This window comes from Lepidochelys kempii, chromosome 2 (genome assembly GCF_965140265.1).
Source record: "Lepidochelys kempii isolate rLepKem1 chromosome 2, rLepKem1.hap2, whole genome shotgun sequence".
Classification (NCBI taxonomy): domain Eukaryota; kingdom Metazoa; phylum Chordata; order Testudines; family Cheloniidae; genus Lepidochelys; species Lepidochelys kempii.
Window position 1 is genome coordinate 52,823,238 of NC_133257.1, and position 25,711 is coordinate 52,848,948.

Here is a 25,711-nt window from a genome sequence, read left to right on the forward strand (position 1 = left end):
GGAATACACTTGTGTTGTGCGGAAGGGAGGGAAATTACCTAGCTGTCATATAGACAACAACCTTCATCCATCTGTAAATAGAAGACTTCTGATTACAGGTTAAGCAGGTTGGTCACACATTTGGTTATCTAGATTACTTATGCAGAGTCTAAGCACAGGTGCAGAAGCTTTTCTTTATGTTTCCAAAGAATTTTAAGAACCTTAGATGACAGGCATTTTAGAAGTGCCAAGTATCTGTTCTCTCATTCTTTTGGAGGCAGTTCTTCCATCAAAATGTTCCCCAAGCTGAGTTGTTGAGGAAGGAATCTTAGAGAAGCAAGAAGTGACTCAACACCAGTTCTTTGGATGCATATTAAGTAGTAAGCACCTTCCCCAACTCTGGCTGAACAGAATTAAGAATCTGAAAGACAAGCGAAAAAAAAACAAGCCGTCTCTACTTTATTAATGAGAGCTCTACTAAAATCTTACCAATTTAAAGCTAATGTCAAATAATTAACAAAGCTTTTCTCAGATGGTCAGAGCTACGTCAGTTGTTGGGAGACCAGAAGTTTATTGGAGGCTGGTGTCCAGGACTTAAAGAAAAAGTTATCGGCTGGTACCCATTCCCCTCAAAATGGAAATAAAAGGTTCTGGTAATATCAAGCTGTAAAAACAGAGCTGATATGTATGGTATCCATTTATAGATGCAAAAAAGTTTTTTTTACTATTGTGACTGATATTTTCAATTCCCGCTGCCTGTACTGTATCTATTAAGGATCATGTGTATCAGTCTCAGAACTCAGACACAAACTAATTTCACTTAAGAAAAAAATGATAGATTAACTCTTACAACAGATTCTTAACTGTGAATTTCTTGTGTGATGGAAAAGAGTCCATCTTTGTGTTTCATACCTTTAACATTACAATGGGAAGATGCTCCTTGGGTACTGTATGCTATTAATGTGTGTGTGCAATTTATGACAAGTTTTAATCTATTTTAGCTGTAGCTAAAAGTTTGATAAGGAGAATGAAATTATTAATCAAAATCATGTGTCTGCATCCTATGGATGTTATCACCCGGCCTCATGAACAAGTGCCTAAAAAGAAATGCCTTACATGAGTTTCTAAAGAGCAGGCATCACAGCTTTGCAAAATAAAAAACCCATTCTGTACTACAGACAGCCTGCAAAAGGAAAGGTTTGTGTCTTTTTCTTCTTCTTCAGGATATATAAAAAGGTAGCTAAACAAATCCACTGTGTCACTTTTCTATTCACCGTTCTACTAAATCACAGCCCCCAATTACTTTATTTAAAATGAAAAATATTGAGCGACAACCAACTCAGAGTACTCAGGTTATAAACCATGTTCTGAACAAGCGCATCTCCTGTACTTACCTATTTCACACCAGATGACTAAGATCGTCTCGTGTTACAGTAAGAAAACAATTTCTGACACCAAACAGTAAATGTTACTAACCACATAGAGATTGTCACAATACAACAGAAGAGTCTAAGGCCAGTCAATTATAAGAATGTTTGAATATTTATAAGTTACACTCAATCTATATTAAACCCTGTTTTTCAAAATATAACCAGAACAAAAGCACAACAATTCTGTAGTGTACCAAGTGTATATTTCAATTTACTGTATGCAATCTAACAACAAATTTGGTCATAATTTACCAGATATACATAAATGATTTAAGTAGTAAAAGGAGATTCAGTTTCAAGAGAATAAGTTCATACCTTGAGAAAAAAGTAAAATACATTAAGAATGTAAAGCCAGGTCCAGTTTCTAAGCATTAAGTGAGCTGTATTCTAATAAAGCAGATTTAGGTGAATTTCATATATATGTGTGTGTATATATGTATATGTATGTATGTGTGTATATATATATATATATATATACACACACACACACACACACACAGACAGATCTACCAATTGTAAACTATGGTTTTAAGGGGATAAATGGGATGGAAAAAATCTTTATGCTATACTTACATATTCACAAAGCAGAACATTACTTTTAACGTTTAAAATACTTTTTCATAGGATCTTTGCCCAACTAATTTCTACTTTGGACCCCACCAGAATTACACATTTCAGTCTAGAACAATGAGAATAAGATGTATTCTTCAGTTTAAAAAAAGCAAAACACAAAAACTAGTCATCTGTCAGGTTTATAGTGCTGTGGAAACTACCCATGAAACAACTGGATGATTAAAAAAATGCATTTTAATACGCATATAACTGTAGTTCAACTTATCTCAGTTTCCTCCAGCAGAAACAATGTCTAACATTAAATCACTGTTCTACTGAAATAAACGGACAACAGTAAAGCTTGTCTCTTTAAATACATACCAACTTTGATCAGATGGAGCACCATTAAGATTCTGTCCATCAAAGCATAGTTCCAAGTTTTCCACACAACTAGCATAATTTAGTTACCTGATATAAAATAGGAAAATATACTTATTTTAAAATTAAAACAAAAGCTGAAAATATGGGGACCCTCAATTTTTTAATACAGTACAGTCACACTGGCCTAGCTATGTGTTATGATAAATGCTGTGCATATTTATTCATTGTGACATAGTATTACATCAAATGCAGTGTCCAATGATCAGCTAATTCATTAGGCTAGATGAAGCGAAGGAGTTTAACCTAAAGGTGCAATACCCTCCCCTCCCTCAGAAAGGAGCCTGAAATCATTGGTACAGTATCACAAGTTTAGAAAAAAAGTCCATGGCTACAAAAATTCAAGTTTCAATGCCTCCTCAAAAACTGAAGTAAAGAGTGTGGGGAGTGGAGCATTCTAAATGGTGAACTCAAATGAATATCACTTTGCTTTTGGTTTGGTTTTGTTTTTTAAAAACGTTCGATCAAATTAAGCCGCCAAGTTAAACATAATTTAACATTAAACACTAGAAACACCCCAGAAAAATACAAAAGAATTAAAAAAATTAGATCATTTGTGTTCATTTTAATGAATAACAATGGACACAACAGCTAGTGTCTAAATTCATACTGCATAACAAAACTAGCCAAAAGCAGACATTAATCGTAAATTAACAAAGTCAGATGTCATAATATTTCTATGACACACTTTCTCCATTTTGGGGATACTTTAAGCTTTGTGTTGGACTGAGGTATACACTGGAGGAAAAAAGATGGTCAACAGGGAATGCTGCCAACAAAAAGATACCTAAAACAGGCAGCAAGCATTTAATATAGTAAAATTTTTTAAGTCACAAGGAAAAAGTTACTCATACTTGAATCACAATCTTCCCAGTATTATTAATCATTTTTTCCTTGTGTGATTATTCTGCATTTGTTGAAAGAGAAATAGCTTTCTTGCAAATTCAAAATTGTCAAGAAATCAAGTCAGTAAATTAATGCCAATACTATCTTCTCCAGCGCTTGTCACCTACACCACAGGCTGGCTTAAAGCCAACCAATATAAGTCAATTTCATTAGCATGTTGATATTACCTATACTGCATATTTAAGTTACTGAGGAGTTTAGACCATTAAGGGTAAGGGGGAGGCAAGAGTGGTGTGGCAAAGCCCTATTTTTGGAAATAAGAGCCACTAGCCCAAATTAGCCTCACTGGTTCACTGAAACTATGATTGGATTTGGGGAAGCTGTCATGTATTTCCATAACAAGATTGTAATTTTCTTCATTCATGTTGAAGGATACATGAATGCGTAACATAATAAGTACAGTTACCATGTTTGAATAGGACCCAAGTAGCTATATCCTATAAATAATAAAAAATACATTTTCTTTTGATAACTGACTAGATGTGAGGACTCTGTATAATTCAACCAAATGGTTGTATGCTGTACAGTCCTGTGCAAATATCATAAAAAATTTAATAATCCTTTTTTGCTATAAGGCTTTGACCCTACAGTTTTCACAGCAACATAACTACCATCCAGCCTGTACCATATTTTGCAAGCCTTCAGTCCAAGAACTCAAATTGTCAATCCACAGTGTCCAACTGCAGCATCCTTAAGCAGTACACCCTCAGTCATCTAAAGGCATACAGACTTCCCCAGATTCATCCCATCGAGACTGGTCATTCTGTTCTTCTACATCATCAACTAACTCTTCATCGGCTTCTCCGACTTCATTTTCCTCATACTCTTCATCCCTAGGGAAGTCTGTGTCCTGCACCTGGTCAACTCCCTCTTGCCCTCCTGGTTGAGATTTATCTGCACAGTCTACACACACTCCGTAGCGTCGAGATCCATGTCTTATTCCAACACTGGCTGCTAGCATGAAGATCTTCTTACACACCATACACTTGTACTTTTTATCCTTTTTATGCACCTGAACAGGAAGAGAAATGTTATTTAGAAGAAAATCACATTTGCAATATTTCGAAAAAACTGCTGAATTTGCATGAATTGTTTGAGGTCAGTTCATGTTTTGAGGTCATCAAAAGAGTTTTTGATACAAACTTTGCTAGCCAAAGGCTGAGAGGGGAGACAAAAGGGCCTCTGAAGGTTGAAAGGCAATATTTTCACTGCCTTAACTGTTGCCTGCCTACAGATTAAGCAGCTGGCTTGGATCAGACTGGCATGATTTTTGTCAGTTTCACTGCTGTATAGAGTTTTGTATAGACACTTGGGAAAAAAAGACCCTCTACCTGGTGAGAAAACCTGGATTTGTGCTGGAAATGGCCCAACCTGATGATCACTTTAGATAAGCTATTACCAGCAGGACAGTGGGGTGGGAGGAGGTATTGTTTCATATTCTCTGTGTGTATATAAAGTCTGCTGGAGTTTCCACGGTATGCATCCGATGAAGTGAGCTGTAGCTCACAAAAGCTTATGCTCAAATAAATTGGTTAGTCTCTAAGGTGCCACAAGTACTCCTTTTCTTTTTATAAGAAGAATGTTTTTTGTTTAGCTTAAATGCCTTCCTACGCAACACAATGTAAACAGTAAAAAGTCAGTCTTATATTGGAATACAAGTGTGCTCACAGGAGGTTATACTGGTGTAACTGTTTAAATTCTCAGATTATACTGAAAAAGTTTCCTCTGTAGACAAGAATGAAACTGGTACTCAGTTTAAGGCAATGAAGGATGATGAAAAAATAAAAATCCATGCAGATGATTAGTGATTCTACGCATGCGTAGAATCAGTATAGTTCTCAGAAGCAACAGATTTTCATAGTTCAGACTCACTCGGATATTGTCCCATACCTAGTGCAACAAAACCCATTCCTCAAATGAAAATTTACTTACTAATAGAAACAGCTGCTCACTGCAGTTAAAGTCTCGAGTGGTACTGAAACTACACTACCACAGAACAGTTATAACTTGGTATATATTACTAATACAACGTGTTCTTTTTTACTCTGAGCTCAGACTGAGGCAGTAGGCAGCAGTACTGTGTACCAGCACCTCTTTCCTGTTGCTTTCTTGTTCCCCAGAATTTTTGCTTTGCTTTAATTTTTAAAAAAGTTAAGGCTCTACGTGCAATGGTTGTTGAAATAAACTTCGTTGGCTTTTAACACGTTAACAGATCCAGTGATGTTGGCAGAGATTTTTCCCTCAGAGATACTAGCACCCACTGAAATGAATGGGGCAGCTAACTCAGATGCTCAATGACAATACTTTAAATAATTGATGTTGCTAACAGCTTCATTGCTCACAGAAGCATACATGAGAAAGGAGAGGGAGGACAATATCAGGAAGGTTTACACAGGGCACTGAGTGTGACATCTCATTTAGAAACCTTGAATGAACAGACTCTATAGTGTACTGCCATTTTCCCTTCCCTGACTCAAGAAGCAGCCAAGTCCAACGAGCCTAGCAGAATGTGTCTTTCCTGCCTTTTCAAAGGCGAGCCAAATTCAAGAAGCCCAACAGGGCTTATGGGCTTGAGCTTCCCCTCAGTGAGGCCCAAACAACCCAGTGGAGCTTGTGGATGTATCTGGATAACAGAGGGGGCCAAGCCCAAGTCACCCACAGAAGTTGCAGATGTTCAAAATGCAATCACACAATCTTCCGCAGTGGTGTCTCATGAGGGTACTACTTTAGAAAAATACCACCATCTTTTTTGCTACCAATTTCACCCGCCTTTATTGCTTCCCTAAAGCTGAAATGTTAGTGCACCTAGGATTTATACAACCCAAGAATTAAAATGAAACTTCAAATGTCTCATCACTTGTAAACTACATAGAAAATACCTATCGAAATGCCTAGAATATAAACACATCTCTGGCTTCTCACATAATCACAGCACTTCAAGATAAGTTCTTATGACCATTTAGATACTCACTAACGTGCCATATGGGTGCATGTAACTGTTCAATGGCATTTTACATGGGATCAGTGTCAAAGGCAAGTTTTCATTTTCAGCATCAGGTTGGAAACACTGGTCGCCCCAACTTGGATTTTTAAAGTGCATAATACATCATCCCATCAGATGGCTTTGGAATGAACATACCTTCAACTTCACCAAGGCACTTGGGAGAAATTGATTAGTGAGTTGTTAGTTTGGGCAGAAAATGGTAAAGTAGTAATACAGAACGAAAGGATGTTATATTCAACTGCTGCCCTAACAAGGGAAGGTTTCTTCTGGTCTACTAAGCCTATAAAATGACGCATTTCTGCTCTTATTTTTCTGTCACTTCCTCAATCCTCCTAAAACATCTGCCCCAAAATACTCATGCCATCTCCACGGAATATCTTGGAACAAATTTCACGGACAATAGTGTGATTTCCAGATGGGAATTTAAAGAGAGATATAGTTGTCCTGGTACCAAGTAGACTCCAACTTGGTTACTTCATGGTAAAACAGACTATTCACATGTCAAATCTCTTATGAAACTGTTTTTATCAAAAGATTAAGAAATATTTGAGAGCTTTAAAGACAGAGAAAATGTTACTCACCAAGGAATGTCTTTTTACATGCTCTCTTCGAGTAAACAGCTTCCCACAGATGTCACAGCTAAAAGATCTCACCCCTGTATGAATGAGCAAGTGTCTCTTTAGTGTTCTTCTGTATTTGGCTACATAATTACAGTGTGGACACTTCAGTTTGTTCATGATTAGAGCAGATGAATCACCTAAAAAAAAAAGTCCCAGTGTTTAGTAACGAAACAAAATAAAACAAGACTATCATCTGATACATTCTAGTTCAGCTGAAACAGCAAAAGGCTTTTGCACCATATAAATGTCAAAATTACCCAGGTCAGAACAGTGCTTCCCTGGGGTCCACTGACACAGTAGACCCAGGAAGCAGAATTTGACTGAAGGTGCCTATCTAGTAAATATGGACACCTCAAAGTCTCATTCTCACAAAAAGATTCCAGAACCCAAGGACAGACCAATTCTTTGAAACTGAGGGGAAAAACCCTGTTTTTATTGGTTTATATAAAAATTTGTTAAAAATATGGAAGGTATTTTGGTTCATTATATTGATAGCAAGTTGTATTATAATTTTAGAATAATCAAAGTTACTTAACTTCATTAATTTACTTATGCATTGCCTCCATAGAACCTCATTTACCCTCCCTTCTTCCCCTTTAATTCAGAGCTCAGATACAGCTTCTAGAGGTAGTGAAGAACCGAGGTATCATCAGGAGGCAAGAGCTAGTTATTATACCCATGAGCCAGGGATGGTAGAGCTCAATGGCCATGCACAAACCCGAATTACAAGAAATGTTAAGATACTACACTACTATATGACAAAAGGAAAGGAATGGGTCCTATGACTATAGTGCAGTTGGACAGAGTAGAACTCAGAAACCATTATGGGGGATGGCTGTTCATATGTTCACCCAGGGAAGACAGGAACACAAGATACAGGCACATGGACCTAACAGCCACCAAAACTTTTAAAAGATGTTTTCTAAGTGCATGTGGCTATGCATAGGATGGATTCTGGGGAGCTGATGTCAGGAAGGAGAAAGCAAAGACTTGTGTGTGTCTAAACAGAAGGTACTACTGCTCCCTCTGGCAAAGAATTAATTCATTTGTACCATGGATTTTAAGTATTTGTAGTCTTCAAAAATTTGGCTTTCAATAGCTGAGCACTCACGTTTGCTGCATCTAACAGATCCGTAACGTTAACTAACTTATTTGAATTCTAGTCACCTTTAAGAAATCTTATCCCGGAACTGACTGAACCTGTACTTGTATGCTTCCAGGCAGAGATAGTCAATAGGTGGACTGCAGACCAAATTCAGACCGTCAGATGCTTTTAAATGGACCGCAAAATCTTTTTATTTACTTATTACCATTATTGTTATTGTAGTGTGAAAAATGTTTCTCTGGAATCAGGACCTTGACAAAAAATAAGTGACTATTCCTGCATCCAGGTATTGCATCTTTAAAAGGCAAAAAGACAGCCACTCAGAGTGCCATAAAAATCCCCAACAAAAATGATCAATTTAAAAATCTAATACTAATGTATAAGGCTATGATTTAGTCAGAGGTCATGGATTCTGTGACTTTACTGGACCTCTGACTTCTGCTTCAGCAGTCAGCAGCTGAAGCGGTGGCTGGAGGCAGGACTGTGCACCCCCGCCCAGCTGCAGCAGCTGGTAACTGCAAGCTGGATAGCTAGAATCAGGACCCTGCAGCCCCTGCCCTGTGGTTTGCGGAGAGTGGAGGGATTGCTGTCAGGCTGTGCGCCCCTGTCTTGCAGCCAGTTCTGGAGCAGGGGCTGCACATGCCACAGCCCCGTGGCAGGAGCTGCAGCAGGGGCTGTGCACCCTTGCCCCGCAGCATCGCAGAGCCCTGCCCGCCCTCCCTGCGGCCAGCTCCAGAGCTGGGGCTGTGCTTCCGCCGGGGGCTGCAGGCGGGAACTGTGTGCCCTTACCCCGCTGCGTCCCAGGACCATGTGCCACCCCGGTAGACCAGCTCCAGAGCTGGGGCTGCGCATCCCCCACTGCCCTCCAGCCCTGCGGCTTCCACCAGGGGCCACAGCCGGGGTTGCATACCCCATCACCATGGCGGGAGCTGCAGCGGGCACTGTGCGCCCCTGCCCCATGGTGTCCCGGGGCCATGCGCCCCTTCCTGGCTGTGGCCGCAGCTTGGGGAGGCTGCAGCTGGGGTCGTGCACCTGTCCCACAGCTGCGGCCATCTCCAGAGCAGGGAGCTGTACACCCCCCAGGCTGTGCCCTGCACTGCGGCTTCTGGGATGTCATTCTTCCCGCCCTCTCCCTGGACTCCATTCCTCCTCCCTATTTAGCCCTGTCCCCGGTTATTTTTAGTAAAGTCACGGATAGCTCACAGGCTTCATGAATTATTGTTTATTGCCCATGACTTTTACCAAAAAAAAAAAAAGAAAGTGACAAAATCTTAACCTTACTTATGTATGCCCGCAAGGATGGGAGGGGGAGAGGCAGATACAAAACTTAAGCGTAACATTAAGACCCTGCTTGAAGTATTATGTTGAGGAAGTTTCTCCTAGTAGACAGAATACTGGACTGGGACTTGAGACCTGGGTTCTATTCACTGGCATGCTGGCAAGTGACCGTAGGCATGCCATTTCACCTCCTTTTGCCTCAGTTTCCCTACTTAGAAGGGTCAGTTATAATCATCCTTCCTTCATAAAGCACTTTGAGTTCTGATGAGGGATATAAGGGCTAGATATTACTACCCACTCCTGTATGTTCCTAAAATAGCTGCTTTATTGAGAAGGGGTGTCTTATTAAGATTACTTACATGACAGTGCTTCTTTGAGAATATCCAAAATCTTCAGAGAATTTGTCTACAGCTAACCCCTAGCTAGATCTATGTAGTCGGGGTGAATGGGGGGGCGGGGAGGGGAGATGTTACTCCCAGAAGGGCAAGACCACCCAAACAGGGGTCTCAAGAGAAGATGCTTTTAGCCATGCTGAAAGGAAATATGAATTGCACTAACCAAAACTTAGTATGTTAAGTGACAATTTTCAAAGTTAAGCATTATACATTTGAAGATCAAATCTATTTCATCTGTATGCTAATCCATCTATCCTAAATTGATGGTAAGAGCCTAATATTTCAAAAAAAGCCAAACTGGATATACTTTACTTTGGGAAAAGCTACTGTGACATTGTCAAAGAGGAAGTTTGCTATAACCCTAGGATTTTAAAAAATTTTCATAGAACAAGAATAAATTCAAGGAGGTCCAATGGTCTGTGCTATACAGAGGTCAGACTAGAGGACCACCGCTGTCCCTTCCGGCATTCTAATCTATACAATCATTAAATAGTACAAGAAACTGGACCCCCCCCAAACAAAGGGCTATGAAGGGGAAAAAAATATAACTTGCCATTTTCCCATGCTTCTTTTGGCCAAGATTCCGGCAACAGTCCATACTTGAAGTCATTTGAAGTACCCGGCAACAGTCCATACTTGAAGTCATTTGAAGTACCCGGCAACAGTCCATACTTGAAGTCATTTGAAGTACCTGTTACAAGTAATGTTCTTTTCACTTGATTTATACAAAATTCTATAGAAGAGAACTCTCTAAACAGTTATATTTTTAAACAAACTTTTCAAAAAGCTTTATGACTAAGAACCTATTTAACTTGTGATATTGGGCAAACTGCAGATTCTGCAATATTAGGCTTCCCTGCAATTTTGACAGCGGGCACCCGCATTCTCAGCCCTGAGTGGCTGACAGCAGAAAATTGCTGAAAAGTAATAATGACTTTATTACTGCAAATAATAAGGTCCATTATTACTTTTCCACAGTTTTCCATAGCTTGTCTGCAACTCAGCCACAATTTTTTTTTTAAACCACACAGTTCAGAATTCAAATAAGGCCTTATTTATGCATTGATTACTCTGATAGTCCCTTATAAGTAAACATTAACTAATTTCACCAAAATGTAAGATTCTTAGACTACAGCCCTGAGCAATTTTATCCTCTCCATGCTTGGAGATTCTGCAAAAACATTTTTCATGCCACAAAAACCCTGAAGGATCAAGTTTTACTGTATGTATAGAGCCCTACGCAAATACAAATTTATATCCATGGATATAAATCGGTATCTGTGGAACTGCAGGGGTGAAAGGAGCAGAACACGTGTCTGCCACTCCCAGGAGCCAGCTCCCCGCACTGACAGCTCCTCCAGTGCAGCTGCACTGCCCCCAAAGAGAGGGCAGGGCTGGGGCCAGTACAGCTATGCTAGAGGAGCTGCCGGCATGGGGCACTGGCTCCTGGAAGCAGCGGCCCCACATTTTGTTCCTTTCATCACTGCAGTTCCTGGGAGAGCCCTGCGGTTCCGCGGATACTGATTTAGATCTGTGAATATAAGTTTGTATCTGTGTGGGGCTGGCTTTATGTATGTAGGTCCTCATTCCCCCACTTTTTGCCCTCTTATTTTTTCTGTTTTTGTATGCCAGCAAACCCTTAGTGTAAACTCCCACTAGTGTAAAGTTGTTCTGCTGACATGGCTACACAATCTCTCTCAATGACATTAGCTATCCTGACAAATACTCTGACAGCACCGTTGCATCTACATAAGCAGTTTTGCTAACACACCAATGGCGAGCAGAAAGCATAATTTTCTCCTCATTCCCAGCCAATATAGCTATGCTGGCAAAACTGTGTAATGCAGACCATGCCTTATACCGGTAGAAAGGTGATTTAAACAGGTGTAACTCATTTCTGTAAGTCTACTGTGATAAGTGCATGTATTTGCACTATAACTACATACGTACTAGGGATTGTACGGCCTTAATTACACCCAGTTTCAAACATACTTAAAGCAGTACAAAAAACTGATCAGCCCTTTGTCCCATTCAGTCTCTGTAAATTTGTATGTTTGTGAAAAGTTGCACAAGGAATTTTTTTTTTTTTTATAAAAGTCAAATTTAAAGGAACAGTCTACTTAACACACACACTTATTTGAATTTCATCCTATTGTCATACTACTTAGTAAGTAAACAAACAGACCTCTCACTGTCCCATTTTTGTTGGTTTGTCAGTATTTTGTGTGCAATTAGTGCCAAGGCTTCCCTAGCCAATGAGTTTCCACTTTTTCTTATGTCTATTATATAGCAACAGGAGACTAGTTTTAAAAAAGCTGATTAAATCCACCCACCCACCCACCGAGAGATCCAGGAGTAAGTGTAGAAGCTGAAGATTGTAGTCATTAAGAATGGTTAAAACTTTTAAAGTCCTATCTCCCTTTAAAAATGTTATAAATAAGGAGCCGTTCTGTTGAACCTCAATGAGGACTGCAATTCTATTTTTGGTTTCTAAATCTAAACCCTCCCCATACATACACAAACACCATACACCTAGTATCTACAGAACGTGTAGGAGAAAGCCTTGAAATACAGTCTCCATCACAAAACAAAATTTTATGCACTTTGTATCATTCTTCTCGTCCCCCATTCAATTAATGTTGTCTCCCTCTCCTCGCTTGACTTCTTAGGTTTTTGTTTTATTCTTCTTCTAGCTACCAATGATGAAAAAAATACATTTAGAAACCACCATGCCCAGAACCATATATTGTGGTGATCCCCCAGCAATTAACTGGGTACAGGTCCCTTATCTATTTTGTTTTATTTTGTTGTTTGTCAGGCATAAAGAGAACAAATCTTTTATCAAAGGCATATCACGTTGGCATTGGCAGCATTACACGCCATTCTGATACACAAGAACATGTGTTTTAGACTGAATTCTGATGGGCAGCCACATCATTCCTACCCTTCTCCTGTGTCTGTTCTTCATTGGTGATGGGTGTTTTAAATCTGGAGGTTTGTAAACCTGTCCTACCCTCTTTTGTTGGGGGTTAAGTCCTGAGCAGGATGGGAGTAGCTATATCTGCACTTTTGTAAATTCCAGCTAACAAATCCATTTGCAGGTAAGGAGTGCACATGATATAAGAAGTTATGCCATGCTTTGACAGTGCTACAGCAGAAGCAGGAGTGACAGTATACTTCCTTTCTGCTGGGCAAGGTATGTGCAGAAGTATCCAGCGTACATTAATTTTTCACTACTATTGTTGAGGAGATTTTCACTCTACATCAGATTGTATGCATCAGTTTTACTCTGCTGCTTAAATAGCATTATGGATTATGGTTGGCAGTGGTAACTGCATGGGAAGACAGCTCAAAGGGAGCCCAAATGAAGTTAACAGGTGTCTGAAAAAACTGTCACGCAGTTGGGTAGCCAGCTACAGTCCATGTGGGATCATTCATGCAACTGACCTCAGCAGCTCAGTCTCAGTGATCACAAAGCCTCAGATCCCAATGAGTAAACAGGAAATTTTTCTCCCTCTCCCCACAGGCTTTGTTCCAAGGTTATTGGTTTTTATTTTTTTGGCTTTTGGGGGGTGGAGGGGAAGAGGGAGAGAAGAGGAGAATTCCAATATTTTAGCTCTCATGCCTGGTTGTTGGAGGGGAGGAAGTGACAACGTAACTTTCCTTTGATTCCTGGGAGCTGGGTGGAGAAAGAATGGGGGGGGAGGGAGTTCCTTTGTGCCAGCAATGCCCCTCTGCCATGTACATTGGCCAAACCAGACAGTCTCTATGCAAAAGAATAAATGGACACAAATCAGACATCAAGAATTATAACATTCAAAAACCCAGTAGGAGCACACTTCAATCTCCCTGGACACTCAGCAACAGACTTAAAAGTGGCAATTCTTAAAAAACAAACAAACAAAAAAAACCTTCAAAAACAGACTCCAATGAGAAACTACAGAACTTTGGAATTAATTTGCAAACCGGACACCATCAAATTAGGCCTGAATAAAGACTGGGAGTGGACAGGTCACTACAGAAACTGATTTCTCCCTGCTGATACTCACATCTTGTCGTCAACTGTTTGAAATGGGCCACTTTGATTACACTGGCCTCATTAGCACTACAAAAGCTATTTTTCCTCCCTTGGTATTCACCCCCTCTTGTCAACTGTTGAGACTAGCTCACTTCCACCTTAACTGAATTGGCTCGTTAGCACTGACCCCCCACTTGGTAAGGCAACTCCCATCTTTTCACTTGCTGTGTATTTATACCTGCCTACTGTATTTTCCACTCCCTGCATCTGATGAAGTGGGTTTTAGCCCACAAAAGCTTATGCCCCAATAAATTTGTTAGTTTTTAAGGTGCCAAAAGGACTCCTCGTTGTTTTTGCTGATACAGACTAACACGGCTACCACTGAACCCTGTAAGGAAGTTGTTCTTTGAAATTTTAGATCATACTTATGTCCAGGTTTCTGCACACAAAACATAGCGAGAACTCCCTCAGCTTGAAGAGAATATTGTTGATTCCAGTACAGGCATTTCACAGTATCTCATGTAATGAAACATGGGACACACATAGGGTATCTAACTTCCTATTCCTTTTGAATAGGTCAAATTCCCATATATACACAAAATCGTCCCTTTGTGGTGAAGAGTATGGATGAATGGTGATCTGTTATACCCCACTCTGGGGAATTAAAAATCTCCAGGTCTCTATTTTAAAAATAAATAAAAATCAAGGAACTGAAACCGATAGTGAGGGCAGGTAAGCACTTTAAAGAGAAAGGAAATTGTTATAATGCTCTTGGTCTTAAAGAAAAGCTGTAAAGAAAACAGTGCATCCAAAAAAAAATTTAAGCACCAAAAAAAGCTTTGTGATCAAAATTTTTAGCAACCCTAAGCAAAAAGGCCCCATATCTGCAACACTGATAATCAAACCCTGTCTCTTGATGCAGTGTAAACAATAAGTGTGTGTAGGGAATACGACAACTGTTCTCATCTTTTTGCAAGGCAAACTAAAGTTGTGTGGCAGCAGATTAAAGGTTTGATAATGATGATTAAGGACATGATTCTATCTCAAAAAAATGCAGCAGATAGGGTAACTTGAAATCAGACTTAGCAGTTTTCATCTTCTATATAGACAGACATCCTCAGTTGTGTTACAGAAAGTTTAATGGTTCTCTGTCACCAGATATGGAGAGACTTTTGCAAGATATAGTGGGCAACCAGAACACTGAAAGGATAGAGAACTATATTTGCCTCAGCCAATAAGCAGCAATTAGGTTTCTTACTGCTACTAACACACAAGTGCCCAGGCCCCTACACAATAAGGAACAGGGTTCACTTGGTACAGGGTGTGCCAGAAAGTATTTAGCAGGAGAATAACTGCCTAAAGATTTTACGATCGCATTTAACACAAGAGGAAATAAGTGGGTAGCAGACAAGACAGACAACATTATGCACCCAGAGCAGCCATTATGCATAGTTCATTTTAACTTGAAAACAGCAAATGAGTTAAATGAATAGGCAACTTACCTAGCAGCTATCAGTTACATTTTTACTGTAGGTATCATGGAGGTGGCTTTTTGAAAGTGACTTAGAAGTAGTTTAATGAGAAGGTCAGTAAGAATATTATATGCATTAAAGCCACTTGGGAGAGGGGAGACAGAGGCTAGCTTTGTTGATGGAACACCACAGTAAAGATACAAGGAAGGATAGAACAACGAGGAATCCTTGTGACACTGTGGAGACTAACAAATTTATTTGGGCTTAAGCTTTCGTGGGCTATAACACACTTCATCAGATGAATGGAGTGAAAAATACAGTAAGCAGGTATAATATACAGCACATAAAAAGATGGGAGTTGCCTTACCAAATTGGGGGGGGGGCGGGGATCAGTGCTAACGAAGCCAATTCAATTAGGGTGGCTGTGGCCCATTCCCAACAGCTGACAAGAAGGGGTGAATATCAGGAGAGGGAAAATTACTTTTTGTAGTGCTAATGAGGCCAATTCAATACTCCCATCTTTTCATGGGCTGTATATTTATACCTGCTTACCGTATTTTCCACTCCATGCATCTGATGAAGTGGGTTATATCCCACAAAAGCTTATGCTCAAATAAATTTATTAGTCTCTAAGGTGTCACAAGGACTTCTTGTTTTTGCTGATACAGACTAACATGGCTACCCTCTGAAAGAAAGGATAGGTAGCAGCTAAACTGGAGGGCCTAAACAGCGTAAAGACCAGAAGTTTGATACAGTGAGAAAGGGAGAGTCAGTAGAGATACTGGAAAAAGAGGGGTGACATGGTCAAAAGCAAAAGGTCAGGAAATCTATTTTTAAACAACAGCTTTTTTAATAGGCTTAAGGAGGAGAGATGAATGTCAGGAAAGCCAGAGAGAAGGCGTTTGCTGTAGTTAAAATAAGAGAAATTCTTAGATGAAGGGTCAGAACTTGAGTGTTGTGAAGGAACAAGGGGCAAGCTACGGATGCAGACTGGTGTCAAGAATAGAGTTGAAAACATCCCAGTTACATGCTATACAGGCGAGTTTCATCTTATGCTGGGGTCACGTTCTGTAGTCAGCGCGTAAAGCGAAAATCGCATATAGCCAAAATTACATTGAGTGTAATGGCAGGTGGAATCGCCCGCACTACAGGTACAGTATTTAAATGGTTATTTTAATCTTTTTTTGTTTTTGCTGACTGCGCAAAGCTGAATTTGCGCATAAGATGAGACTCGCCTGTAGTGGCAGATAAAATGGCATTGTCAGGGGCAGAGATCGGAAAGAATGGCAGTCACACTGGTGTTTGGCGGGAACATTAGTTCTGATCATGAAGCCTTTGTCTCAGAGGTTGGTCAGGACTTTTTGTACCAGAGATAGTTTAGCAGAGGAACGTACGTAACCCATCTCTAGTTGCCAGCCCAATCTGTCTGGTGGCAGGTGTAGAGCAATTCTAGGTTGTTATAAACTATCTTTACTGTGCCCCTATTCATTAAAAAAACAACACAAAAACAAAAACTGATTCACTACCCCCAAATAAGGGATCATTCATGTAGCTCTGTCACAAATTGGCTTCAGTCAGTGATCAAGTTTTGCTGTCAGGCAAACTAGGAAAATCTATAGAATACTGCCTTGTCTAAAGACTTCTTGGTACAATTAGTCTGTTTATTTAGAAAACTGTGACCTTACCATCCACATGAATGAGGACCTCCTTGAGATTACCTGAAGCTCCTCAGTTCATTCAGAACCACCCAGATGTTCCTAGCAACAATCAAATGCCTTAGCCACCTTTTAGACCATAAAGTTGCCCTAGCCCAGAGTTATGGGTCACTGTAGCTTTTGACAGAAAGGATTTCTTTTAAAGCATGTAAACTTGGGAAGTGAAGAAGAGCCATTTTGGAAGCAATTCAAGAGAAGAATTTCTATGAAGCAAAGATTCCATACCCCAACAGTGCAGAGCCTTTTGATGTACGAGACTCTTAATATCCGTTTAACAGATAGGTCCTCTAAGGCAGATACCACAGAGTTGCTAGTCTTTCTGAAACCTTTTGAAGACCAAGCAGCTTTTGCTGTTTGTATTTAGGAGGCTTGCGTCCCATCACCCCTGTGTGAAGAGAAAGGCCGAACACCCAGATTCTGGATGTATTAAGTACCATTTAACTTCTCTGGTCAAAGATAACTGGACAACAAACCCAAGGAAACTAAGATTGGCTTCCATTTTCTTAGTCTTTGAGGGAAGCCACCCTTTTTCTTTTTGGAGAAAAAGGATATCTTCCATAACATGGCAGATCACCATGCTTTTATTGAGCCCCTACGAAGGTCTGAACAGTGCAGTCACAAGTACTTTCCAGCATCATGGCCGGAAAGGAGCTGCTGTTGCTACCTTTTACTAACAAACTAATACCTACGCCCAACATCTGGCAGCCTCAGTACCTTCACATGTTGCCTTGTTGAATTAACGTTGTCTCCCTGTAGAAACTATCATCCACACAAGTGTCCTTCTACCCTTCTACAGTTGAACTGGTATTTGCCCATGAATAGACATATGTGACAGATAAACACATATTTTTGGCCAGGAGCAGATTTACTATGAAACAAACAGTAGGGTGGCACAGGGCCCCTAATGACAAGGGCACTCCCAAAATTCAGGGTAAATATCTGACAACCTGCCCAAGTCCCAGCTGGCGGTGCAGCAGGGCTCAGGCAGGCAGGCTGCCCCCATGCTGTGGCTCGTTGCCCCACGCCACTCCCAGAAGTGGCCAGCTGCTGGCATGTCTCTGCATGCCACTGGAGAGGAGGGGTAGGTGTTTCTTTGTGCTGCCTGCCTTCCACACAAGGGGCATGCAGAGATGTGCAAGCAGCAGGGCTAAGGCAGCTCCCTGCCAGCTCTACCTACCTCCCTCCCTCCGTGCCACTCCCAGAAGCAGCTGGCATGTCCCCCCTAGGGGTTGGGGGGTGCTGCGTCTCCGGGCACTGACTCTCACCCCAGCACTGACTCCGCAGCTCCCACTGGCCAGGAACTACAGCCAATGGGAGGTGCGGGGGCGGAAGCACGTGGAGACACCCTATCCCCCACCCACTTAGGAGTTGCTGCCAGAGGTGTGCACGCGCTGATTGCTTTGGGAGCCACGCCACCCAAGGTAAGCGTCACCCACCCGCCCGCATCTAAACTTCCTCCCAGAGCCCACCCCCTGCAGCCCTACCCCATGCCCCAATCAAGGTACCTCTCTTTATTTTCATTTACTGCCCCTTACTTATAATACAGGAGGAGGATGAAGAAAAATAAAAAACAGAAAGGGGGGGAGGGAGTGGGGGAAGACAGAAGATAAGAGAATGTTCTTTTCTTGGCTGGGTCCCAAGGAAGAGCCCCAAAAATGAAGCTGTGCACAAGGCCCCACTAACTCTAAATCCACCACTGCTTTTCACTGACAATATACTAGTATATGAAGTCAGAAGTGTGACTGGTCAGTGTTGCCTCTGGTCCCTGCAACATTCACCACCAGGCTCTCATACACAAGGTATAGCTGATGGATTTCCTAAGCAGAAGATACTTTCATCTACTCCTTTGATACAATCAGATCAGTGGATTGTGCATGGGTCATCCGTGCTACCTTTTATCCCAAAACCATTATGTACTATATCAGCTCTAGGGCCAGCAAGTGTAAAGGCTGCCAGAGCACACTATTTTATATAAGTTTTTATACCAGGCTCATCAGCACAGTATCTGAGTACCTTTCAGTAGTGCACTAAGAAACATGACTATTATTATCATCATGTTTGTTCGCTAATTCTCCCCAGGGAGAAGTCTGATCAGTGAAGCGTTTTGTTCACATGCAAAAGTCATTTTCTCTGGTACACATTCCCTATATGTACCTGTTTACTGAGCGAGATCAAATCCGACTTTTTAAATATTGCTTTCCCAACCTAGAACTCAGTTGCTGGACACTAGCTCAGGTTGAATTGGAGCAGGTAAGCTCTATTTGGTGCAGAACAGTGTCAGTTTAAAACAGAAGTGTGCACATGAGTTAGAACAGTACAAGTCTATTCACCTTTTTTCCTGAGAACAATCTCTCTGGGCCGGGATCAAATGATCCCAAATTTGCACCACTGAATCTGACTTTGCGCCCCAATGAGGCAAACCAATTTTCAGGACAACTGAGTATGCATATGGAATTTAGAGCACTTTGAAACGTCAGCTCTTAATATGGGAGCTTGGCCATGAGCTTCCTCCCATAATGCTTTTGACCAGCCTTTCCTGTGCCACTCAAGCAGCAGCTGCTGGGGGAAGTTCTGCTCCCTTCTTCCTCCTTGTAACAAAGTTAATTCAAAACCACTTTCATTTTAAAGAGTGGGGGCGAAGCTCAGGGAACATTTTCAACTCACAGCCAAGTACAAATTTTGTTAACAATTGCCCTTAAGGGCCACAAGTGACTATGCCTGTCCTATAGGCTTGACCAACACTGATTTATTAATCCTTTGAACTGGTCAAAGAAATAGTGGATAAAGGAGAAACAGCGGAAGTTTATGTGGACTTTCCTAAAAACTAATAATTGATAAAATTTCTCAAAGGCTATTACAGGAAGTTAAGCACTCATTGGAGTAAGGGGCAAAGTGCTAAAATGAACTGAAAACTAGCTGGGAGAAAAAAATAGGATAAGTAGATGGTTTATTTTCAACATGGGAAGAGGTTAATTGCAATATTCAACTCTTGGGGCATCTTAAGACTGGTATTGTTTAAAATAGTTATGATTATCTAAAGGAGGGGTGAACAATGAAGCAGAAAAATTTAAAGATGACAGTTATTTTGGTTAGTGCAGTTAAGACTAGTGAAGGCTTTAGAGGGACTGAAGGGCTGAATGAGTAAGTAGTATAACGACAGATCAAATTCAATGTTTTTCCAATGCACATTACCTCACATTTGTGGAATAATTTGATATCTCTAACTATTCAGGGTAGTGGAGAGAGGGTGGAGAGAGGAAAAAGGGTAGGGATGGAGAGATGAAAGGACATCCTTGTGGGCAGCTAAAAAAAAAAAAAGTCTGCTCATTGTGCAACAGCAGTTGACAAAAAACAAACAAAATATTTATTAGTATATACACACAAAAATGGGATGAAAGATACTGAAAACTTATGCCAGGAAATACTTTTAATAAAACCCACTCATTACTTCCTTCAGTAGCATGGGTTCTATTGCTCTTTCTAGAAAAATAATTTCTAGCAAACTCTTCACTGGTTACTAGCTGGGAAATTTGACACAAGAATCCATTCTCATTTTGAGTAAAGTCAGTAAGCATGGTCTACCTGATGGTGACACTACAAAAAAAAACACAAACACACCTCAGCAGGATCTGAGAAACAAGAATAAAAATTTGCTTGTTGAGTTCCCTAATATTTATCAAGCAATGTTGCTGTTCTCCCTCATTCAGGCAATACAAGCGTAATGGAAGTTGTCCATAGCAGGGCATTTGTGGGTATCCCAACATGTGGAGAATCCATAACAGCACAGATCCAGCGTAACTGGCTCCTACATACTCTAGTGCAGTGCCCTGAACAGAGAATAGGTTGGAGCAAGGAGAGGAATAGTTTGAGCATGCTGTACTCCAGCTATCCCCAGCTGGCATATGGTTGCTCAGGGACCATTATTAGCTGAAACTGGAGCTGCCATGGGCCGGACAGACAATTGGAGACCTATAACTCACTGATTCTCAGCTTCTTCAACCTTTTCTTAGGCTGCCCTATCTGGCTGCACGGGGAAGGAGAAGCCCTCTTTTGCAAGTCAATCCCCTAAGTTTAGGCAGGGTCAGTCAAGTTCCTATCCTGTTCATTATGAAGCACCTGCAGCTCAACAAGGAAGCAGACAATACAGCAGGCAGCCAGCTAGGGAGCTACTAAGGAGCTGTTCAGAGCAATCCTGACTCACATTACAACTACTCCTGGGAAACGGCGTGCAGCAGGAGGGGATCCCATCCAACACCAGCCCATACCAATAGGACTGGCACACCACACCACACAACCCATACACCACGCTGCAACCGTGGCTCAAGGAACACACTTTCAATTCATAATAAAAGTGAAACATCTCTTCAAGGGCCATAGGTTGACCACCACTGGTGTGAAGTCAAAATGCAACTTCTCTTTATACGGAACAAAGGGATGATCATTAAAAAGATAAGTCACTAGCAGACGCAAATTTACAGACTTCAACCTTTCCACCACAGGAGAGCTTTTGGCCAGGCAATTAAACTCAGTTATTTTCAAATTAAAAGGCAACTGCTGATTTTAAAAGCATAGTACGGATTAAGTTACATGTGGTGTGGATAGTTGAAATGTGCTAGTCAAGAGAATATACAATTAAACGTTTACATAAGCAAAATAAAAAAATGAAAGTTTTTACCAGTTGATATTACATTGTTTGGTTTAATAGATTACTGGCTCTTGAGGATTATAGGAAGTAGGTATTCGCCAGTGTGAACTGTAAGTTTTAATACTTTGACTACAAGTATTTTGGCAATAGTGTACATCTGCACACGAAACAGACATTCAGCTTTTTTTTTTACACTACTAATCGAAACAGAGTAAGCATGTTTACATTAGATAAGACTCCCTGCAACACTGTACGATATTTGCAATTCATTTTGTCTACTGATTTAAGACTTGTTGCAGGATCTTAGCTAATACATGTTTATAGAAGTGAGGTTATCCTAGAATGGATACAACAGTTTAACACTTGGATAATCCAATATATTAGTGAAATAATTTACCTGGTTCTTCCTTAATAAACTGCAAATCTTCTGGATATGGAACTGACGGCTGCATCACTGAGCAATCTTCTAAATTCTCTTCATTATTAGGTGGTATATTATAAATAAATCTCTTTGTAGTCTGGTTTTTCCTTCTTGCTTTTCCTGGTTCTTGAACTGATTGTCCCTGTGAGGCCATGTCATTCCACACAAACACTTTTCCTTCACCTTGAGATTCATTTTCAGCCATTTCAGGTGAGCTATCCTGGACCCAACTACAATCATTCATTTGATAGTTTTCAATTTGGCCTTCATCAATACAGTAACCATCATTTTCAGTTTTTATACTACTTGCCAAGTTAGTAAGATTCCGTGTTGCCCAGAAACTGGCAACTTTCTGATCCCTTGATGAAGGCAGACCATCCCGACTAACAGATCTTCTGTTATAATCCACTACTACAGCCTCTGGAGCTTCTGATTTAATGCTTATATTTAAGGCATCTTTAATGAAATTGCGACAGGACTGGACAACCTCAGTCATCTGAAGATAGCTGGCCACTGACATCACTTCAATGGCATTTTGGCTTGTGAGGACAAGGTTACCAGAATATAAGAAGTCCAATATGACAGAAAAACCTTGAACAGCAACAACATCTAAATAGGTAACAGTGGTTTGGTTACGGCTTTCTTTGTTTGTAAAGCAGTACAGAGTCTTAAAGAAACGGCTGCCGGCAACCAGGATGTTCTTGTGAGCTCTGAAGACCCTCCCACTCACCACAATATTGACATCACAAAGAATGCCTTTCTTCCTCTGTTCATTTAGTTCTTGCAGCAGCTGATAGCAATAAGAGTTCTCATTTGGCCTACTGTTGTAGTCGCAGTATCCCTCATTTGTCAACTCAGACGGTATTTCTGACTCCTGCAATTAGAGGGGGGAAAAAGTTAACTTTCAGTTAATTTCCTTCTTAATTTTCCCAATGCTGCCAACAGGATATGAAAATAAACTTGCGTTAAATATGCAATACAGAGGAAAATGGGGTTTATATCCTTTTTGTTTCTTTATGTCATAAAGGCAACATGAAATAAAAGTTTCCAGGAAGTTTCCTTGTGTATTAGAAACTCAGTCCAGTTCTACCGTTTTTTTCAGTTTCAGGAAAAAGGGGGTAGATGAGCTTTAAGTACCACCGAAGTAAAATGCAAACCACTGATGTAAAGATATTTAGCTCGGGTATTTAAAGTGTTCCTTTTTGTTAACACAAATTCCTGAACTAGAAGTTAGAAGAGATTTACATTAAAGATTCAACCACCAACCAGTTCAGGTAAGAGCTAGGAAAACTCCCTCACACCACTTCTCTGGTCTTACATAGAGGCCTCAAGTAAAAATGGGGAGACAGGACTTTAAGAAATTCCCAATATATCCTTCCACCCTCCTTATCAGCCTTCCACAAACAAATGGAAGCAAAATGAATACAAATGCCACCCTGCCTCCTTTGCAGATCACATTTAGTAATAAACTATATTCTAATGAACATTTATAAAAGTTGGTGCACTATTGGAAATATTTTTTACTTCTAAAGATAATATTTTAACAAGTACTTAATTTTCCAACTATGACAGTTGGCATCACAGAAACTTGGTGGGACAATACAGGACTGGAATATTGGTACAGAAGGTTTCAGCTTGCTCTGGAAGAACAGGCAAGGAAAAAGGAAGGAGATGTTGCCTTAGATCTCAAAAATGAGGTTGAGATAGAAATAGGACACAGACTTGTTGAAAGTCTCTGGATAAGGATAAAAGGGATAAAAAGCAAGGGTAATGTCATGCTAGGGGTCTACTACAGACCACCTAACCAGGAAGAGGAGGTGGATGAGGCTTGTTTATAAAGAGCTAACAAAATCATCCAAAGCACAGGACTTGGTGGTGATGGGGGACTTCAACTACCCAGGCGACATCTGTTGAGAAAAACAACACAGCAGGGCACAGATTATCCAGCAATTCTTGGCACGTACTGGAGACAACTTCTTCTTTCAGAATGTGGGAGAAAGCCATCAGGGGAGAAGCTGTTCTAGACTAGATTTTGACAAATAGAGGAACTGGTTGAGAATTTGAAAGTGGAAGGCAGCTTGGGTGAAAGTGATCATGATATGATAGAGTTCATGATTCTATAGAATGGTAAGAAGGAAAACAGCACAATAAAGATAAAGGATTTCAAGAAGTCAGACTGCAGCAAACTCAGGGAAGTTTAAGAAGGTAAGATCCCATGGGAAGCAAGTCTAAGGAGAAAAACAGTTCAAGAGAGCTGGCAGATTTTCCAAGAGACATTATTAAGGGCACAAGAGCAAACTATCCAACTGTGTAGGAAAGATAGGAAGTACGGCAAGAGACCTCCCTGTCTTAACAAGGAGTTCTTCAATTATTTAAAACTCAAAAAAGAATCCTAAAAAAAGCAGAAACTAGGTCAAACTGCAAAGGATGACTATAAACAAGTAACAAGTATGCAGGGACAAAATTAGATTAAACCGGCTAGAGACAAAAGGTAACAAGAAAACATTCTACAAATTAGAAATAAGAGGAAGACCAAAGACAGGGTAGTCTGTTACTCAAGGGGGGGAGGGGGTGTAAAGAAAGAACAATAACAGAAAATGTAGAAATGGCAGAAGTGCTAAATGACTTCTGTTTCATTTTCACCAAAAAGGTTAGTAGTGATTGGACGTCTAACAGAGCGAATACCAGTGAAAATGAGGTAGGATGGGATGCTAAAATAGGGAAAGAACAAGTTACAAATTAGAGGTTTTCAAGTTACCAGGGCCTGGTGAAACATATCCTAGAATACTCAAGGAGCTGACTGAAGAGATATGAGTCATTAGTGATTATCTTCAAAAAAATCATGGACGACGGGTGAGACTCCAGAGGACTGGAAAATGGCAAATACAATACCAATCTACAAAAAGGGGAATAAGGACAACCCAGGAAATTACAGACCAGTCAGCTTAACTTCAGTACCTGGAAAGATAACGGAACAATCAATTTGCAGACACCTAGAAAATAATAAGGTGATAAGTAACCGTCAGGATGGATTTGTCAACAACAAATCATGGCAAACCAATCTAATGCCTTTCTTTGATAGGGTAACTAGCTTTGTGGATGGGGAAAAGCAGTAGAGGAGGCATATCTTGACTTTACTTAGGTATTTGATAATGTCTTGCATGACCTTCTCCTAAACAAACTACGGAAATACGACCTACATGGAGCTACTATAACTTGGGTGCATAACTGGCTGGAAAAAACTGTTCCCAGAGAATAATTATCAGTGATTCAGTGTCAAGCTGGAAGGGCATATTCAAGTGGGGTTCCACAGGGATCAGTTCTCGGTCCGGTTCTGTTCAATATTTTCATCAATGATTTTAGATAATGGTACAGAGAGTATATGGTAACAGCGTTCAAGTACATAAATGACAGGTTTCAGAGTAACAGCCGTGTTAGTCTGTATTCGCAAAAAGAAAAGGAGTACTTGTGGCACCTTAGAGACTAACCAATTTATTAGTCTCTAAGGTGCCACAAGTACTCCTTTTCTTTTTGCAAGTACATAAATGTTTGTTACAAGGAGGAGGAAGGTAAATTATTCTCTTTAACCCAGGGGTGGGCAAACTTTTCGGCCCGAAGGCCACATCAGGGAATAGAAATTGTATGGGGGGCCATGAATGCTCACAAAATTGGGGTTGAGGTGCAGGCTCTGGGGTGGGGATGAAGAGTTTGGGGTATGGAGGGTGCTCTGGGC

At 40.5% G+C, this 25,711-nt stretch overlaps 1 protein-coding gene across 2 annotated transcripts in view; it reads right to left on the reverse strand.

Moving 5' to 3' along the window:
* Positions 1-2,944: 2,944 nt before the first annotated feature.
* Positions 2,945-25,711, reverse strand: part of ZBTB10 (zinc finger and BTB domain containing 10) — a 34,049-nt gene continuing 11,282 nt past the window's right edge. Inside the window, exons 2-5 of one of the 2 annotated variants that reach the window (XM_073330745.1) lie at positions 21,955-22,852; positions 10,261-10,398; positions 6,891-7,066; positions 2,945-4,317 (exon numbers count right to left, since the gene is read on the reverse strand). In XM_073330745.1, the coding sequence (XP_073186846.1) occupies positions 4,012-4,317; positions 6,891-7,066; positions 10,261-10,398; positions 21,955-22,852 (1,518 nt within the window). In that variant the 3' untranslated portion in view covers positions 2,945-4,011. Of the gene's footprint in view, positions 4,318-6,890; positions 7,067-10,260; positions 10,399-11,230; positions 13,474-21,954; positions 22,853-25,711 lie in introns of those variants that run through there. The other variant, XM_073330746.1, reaches the window with a different exon arrangement.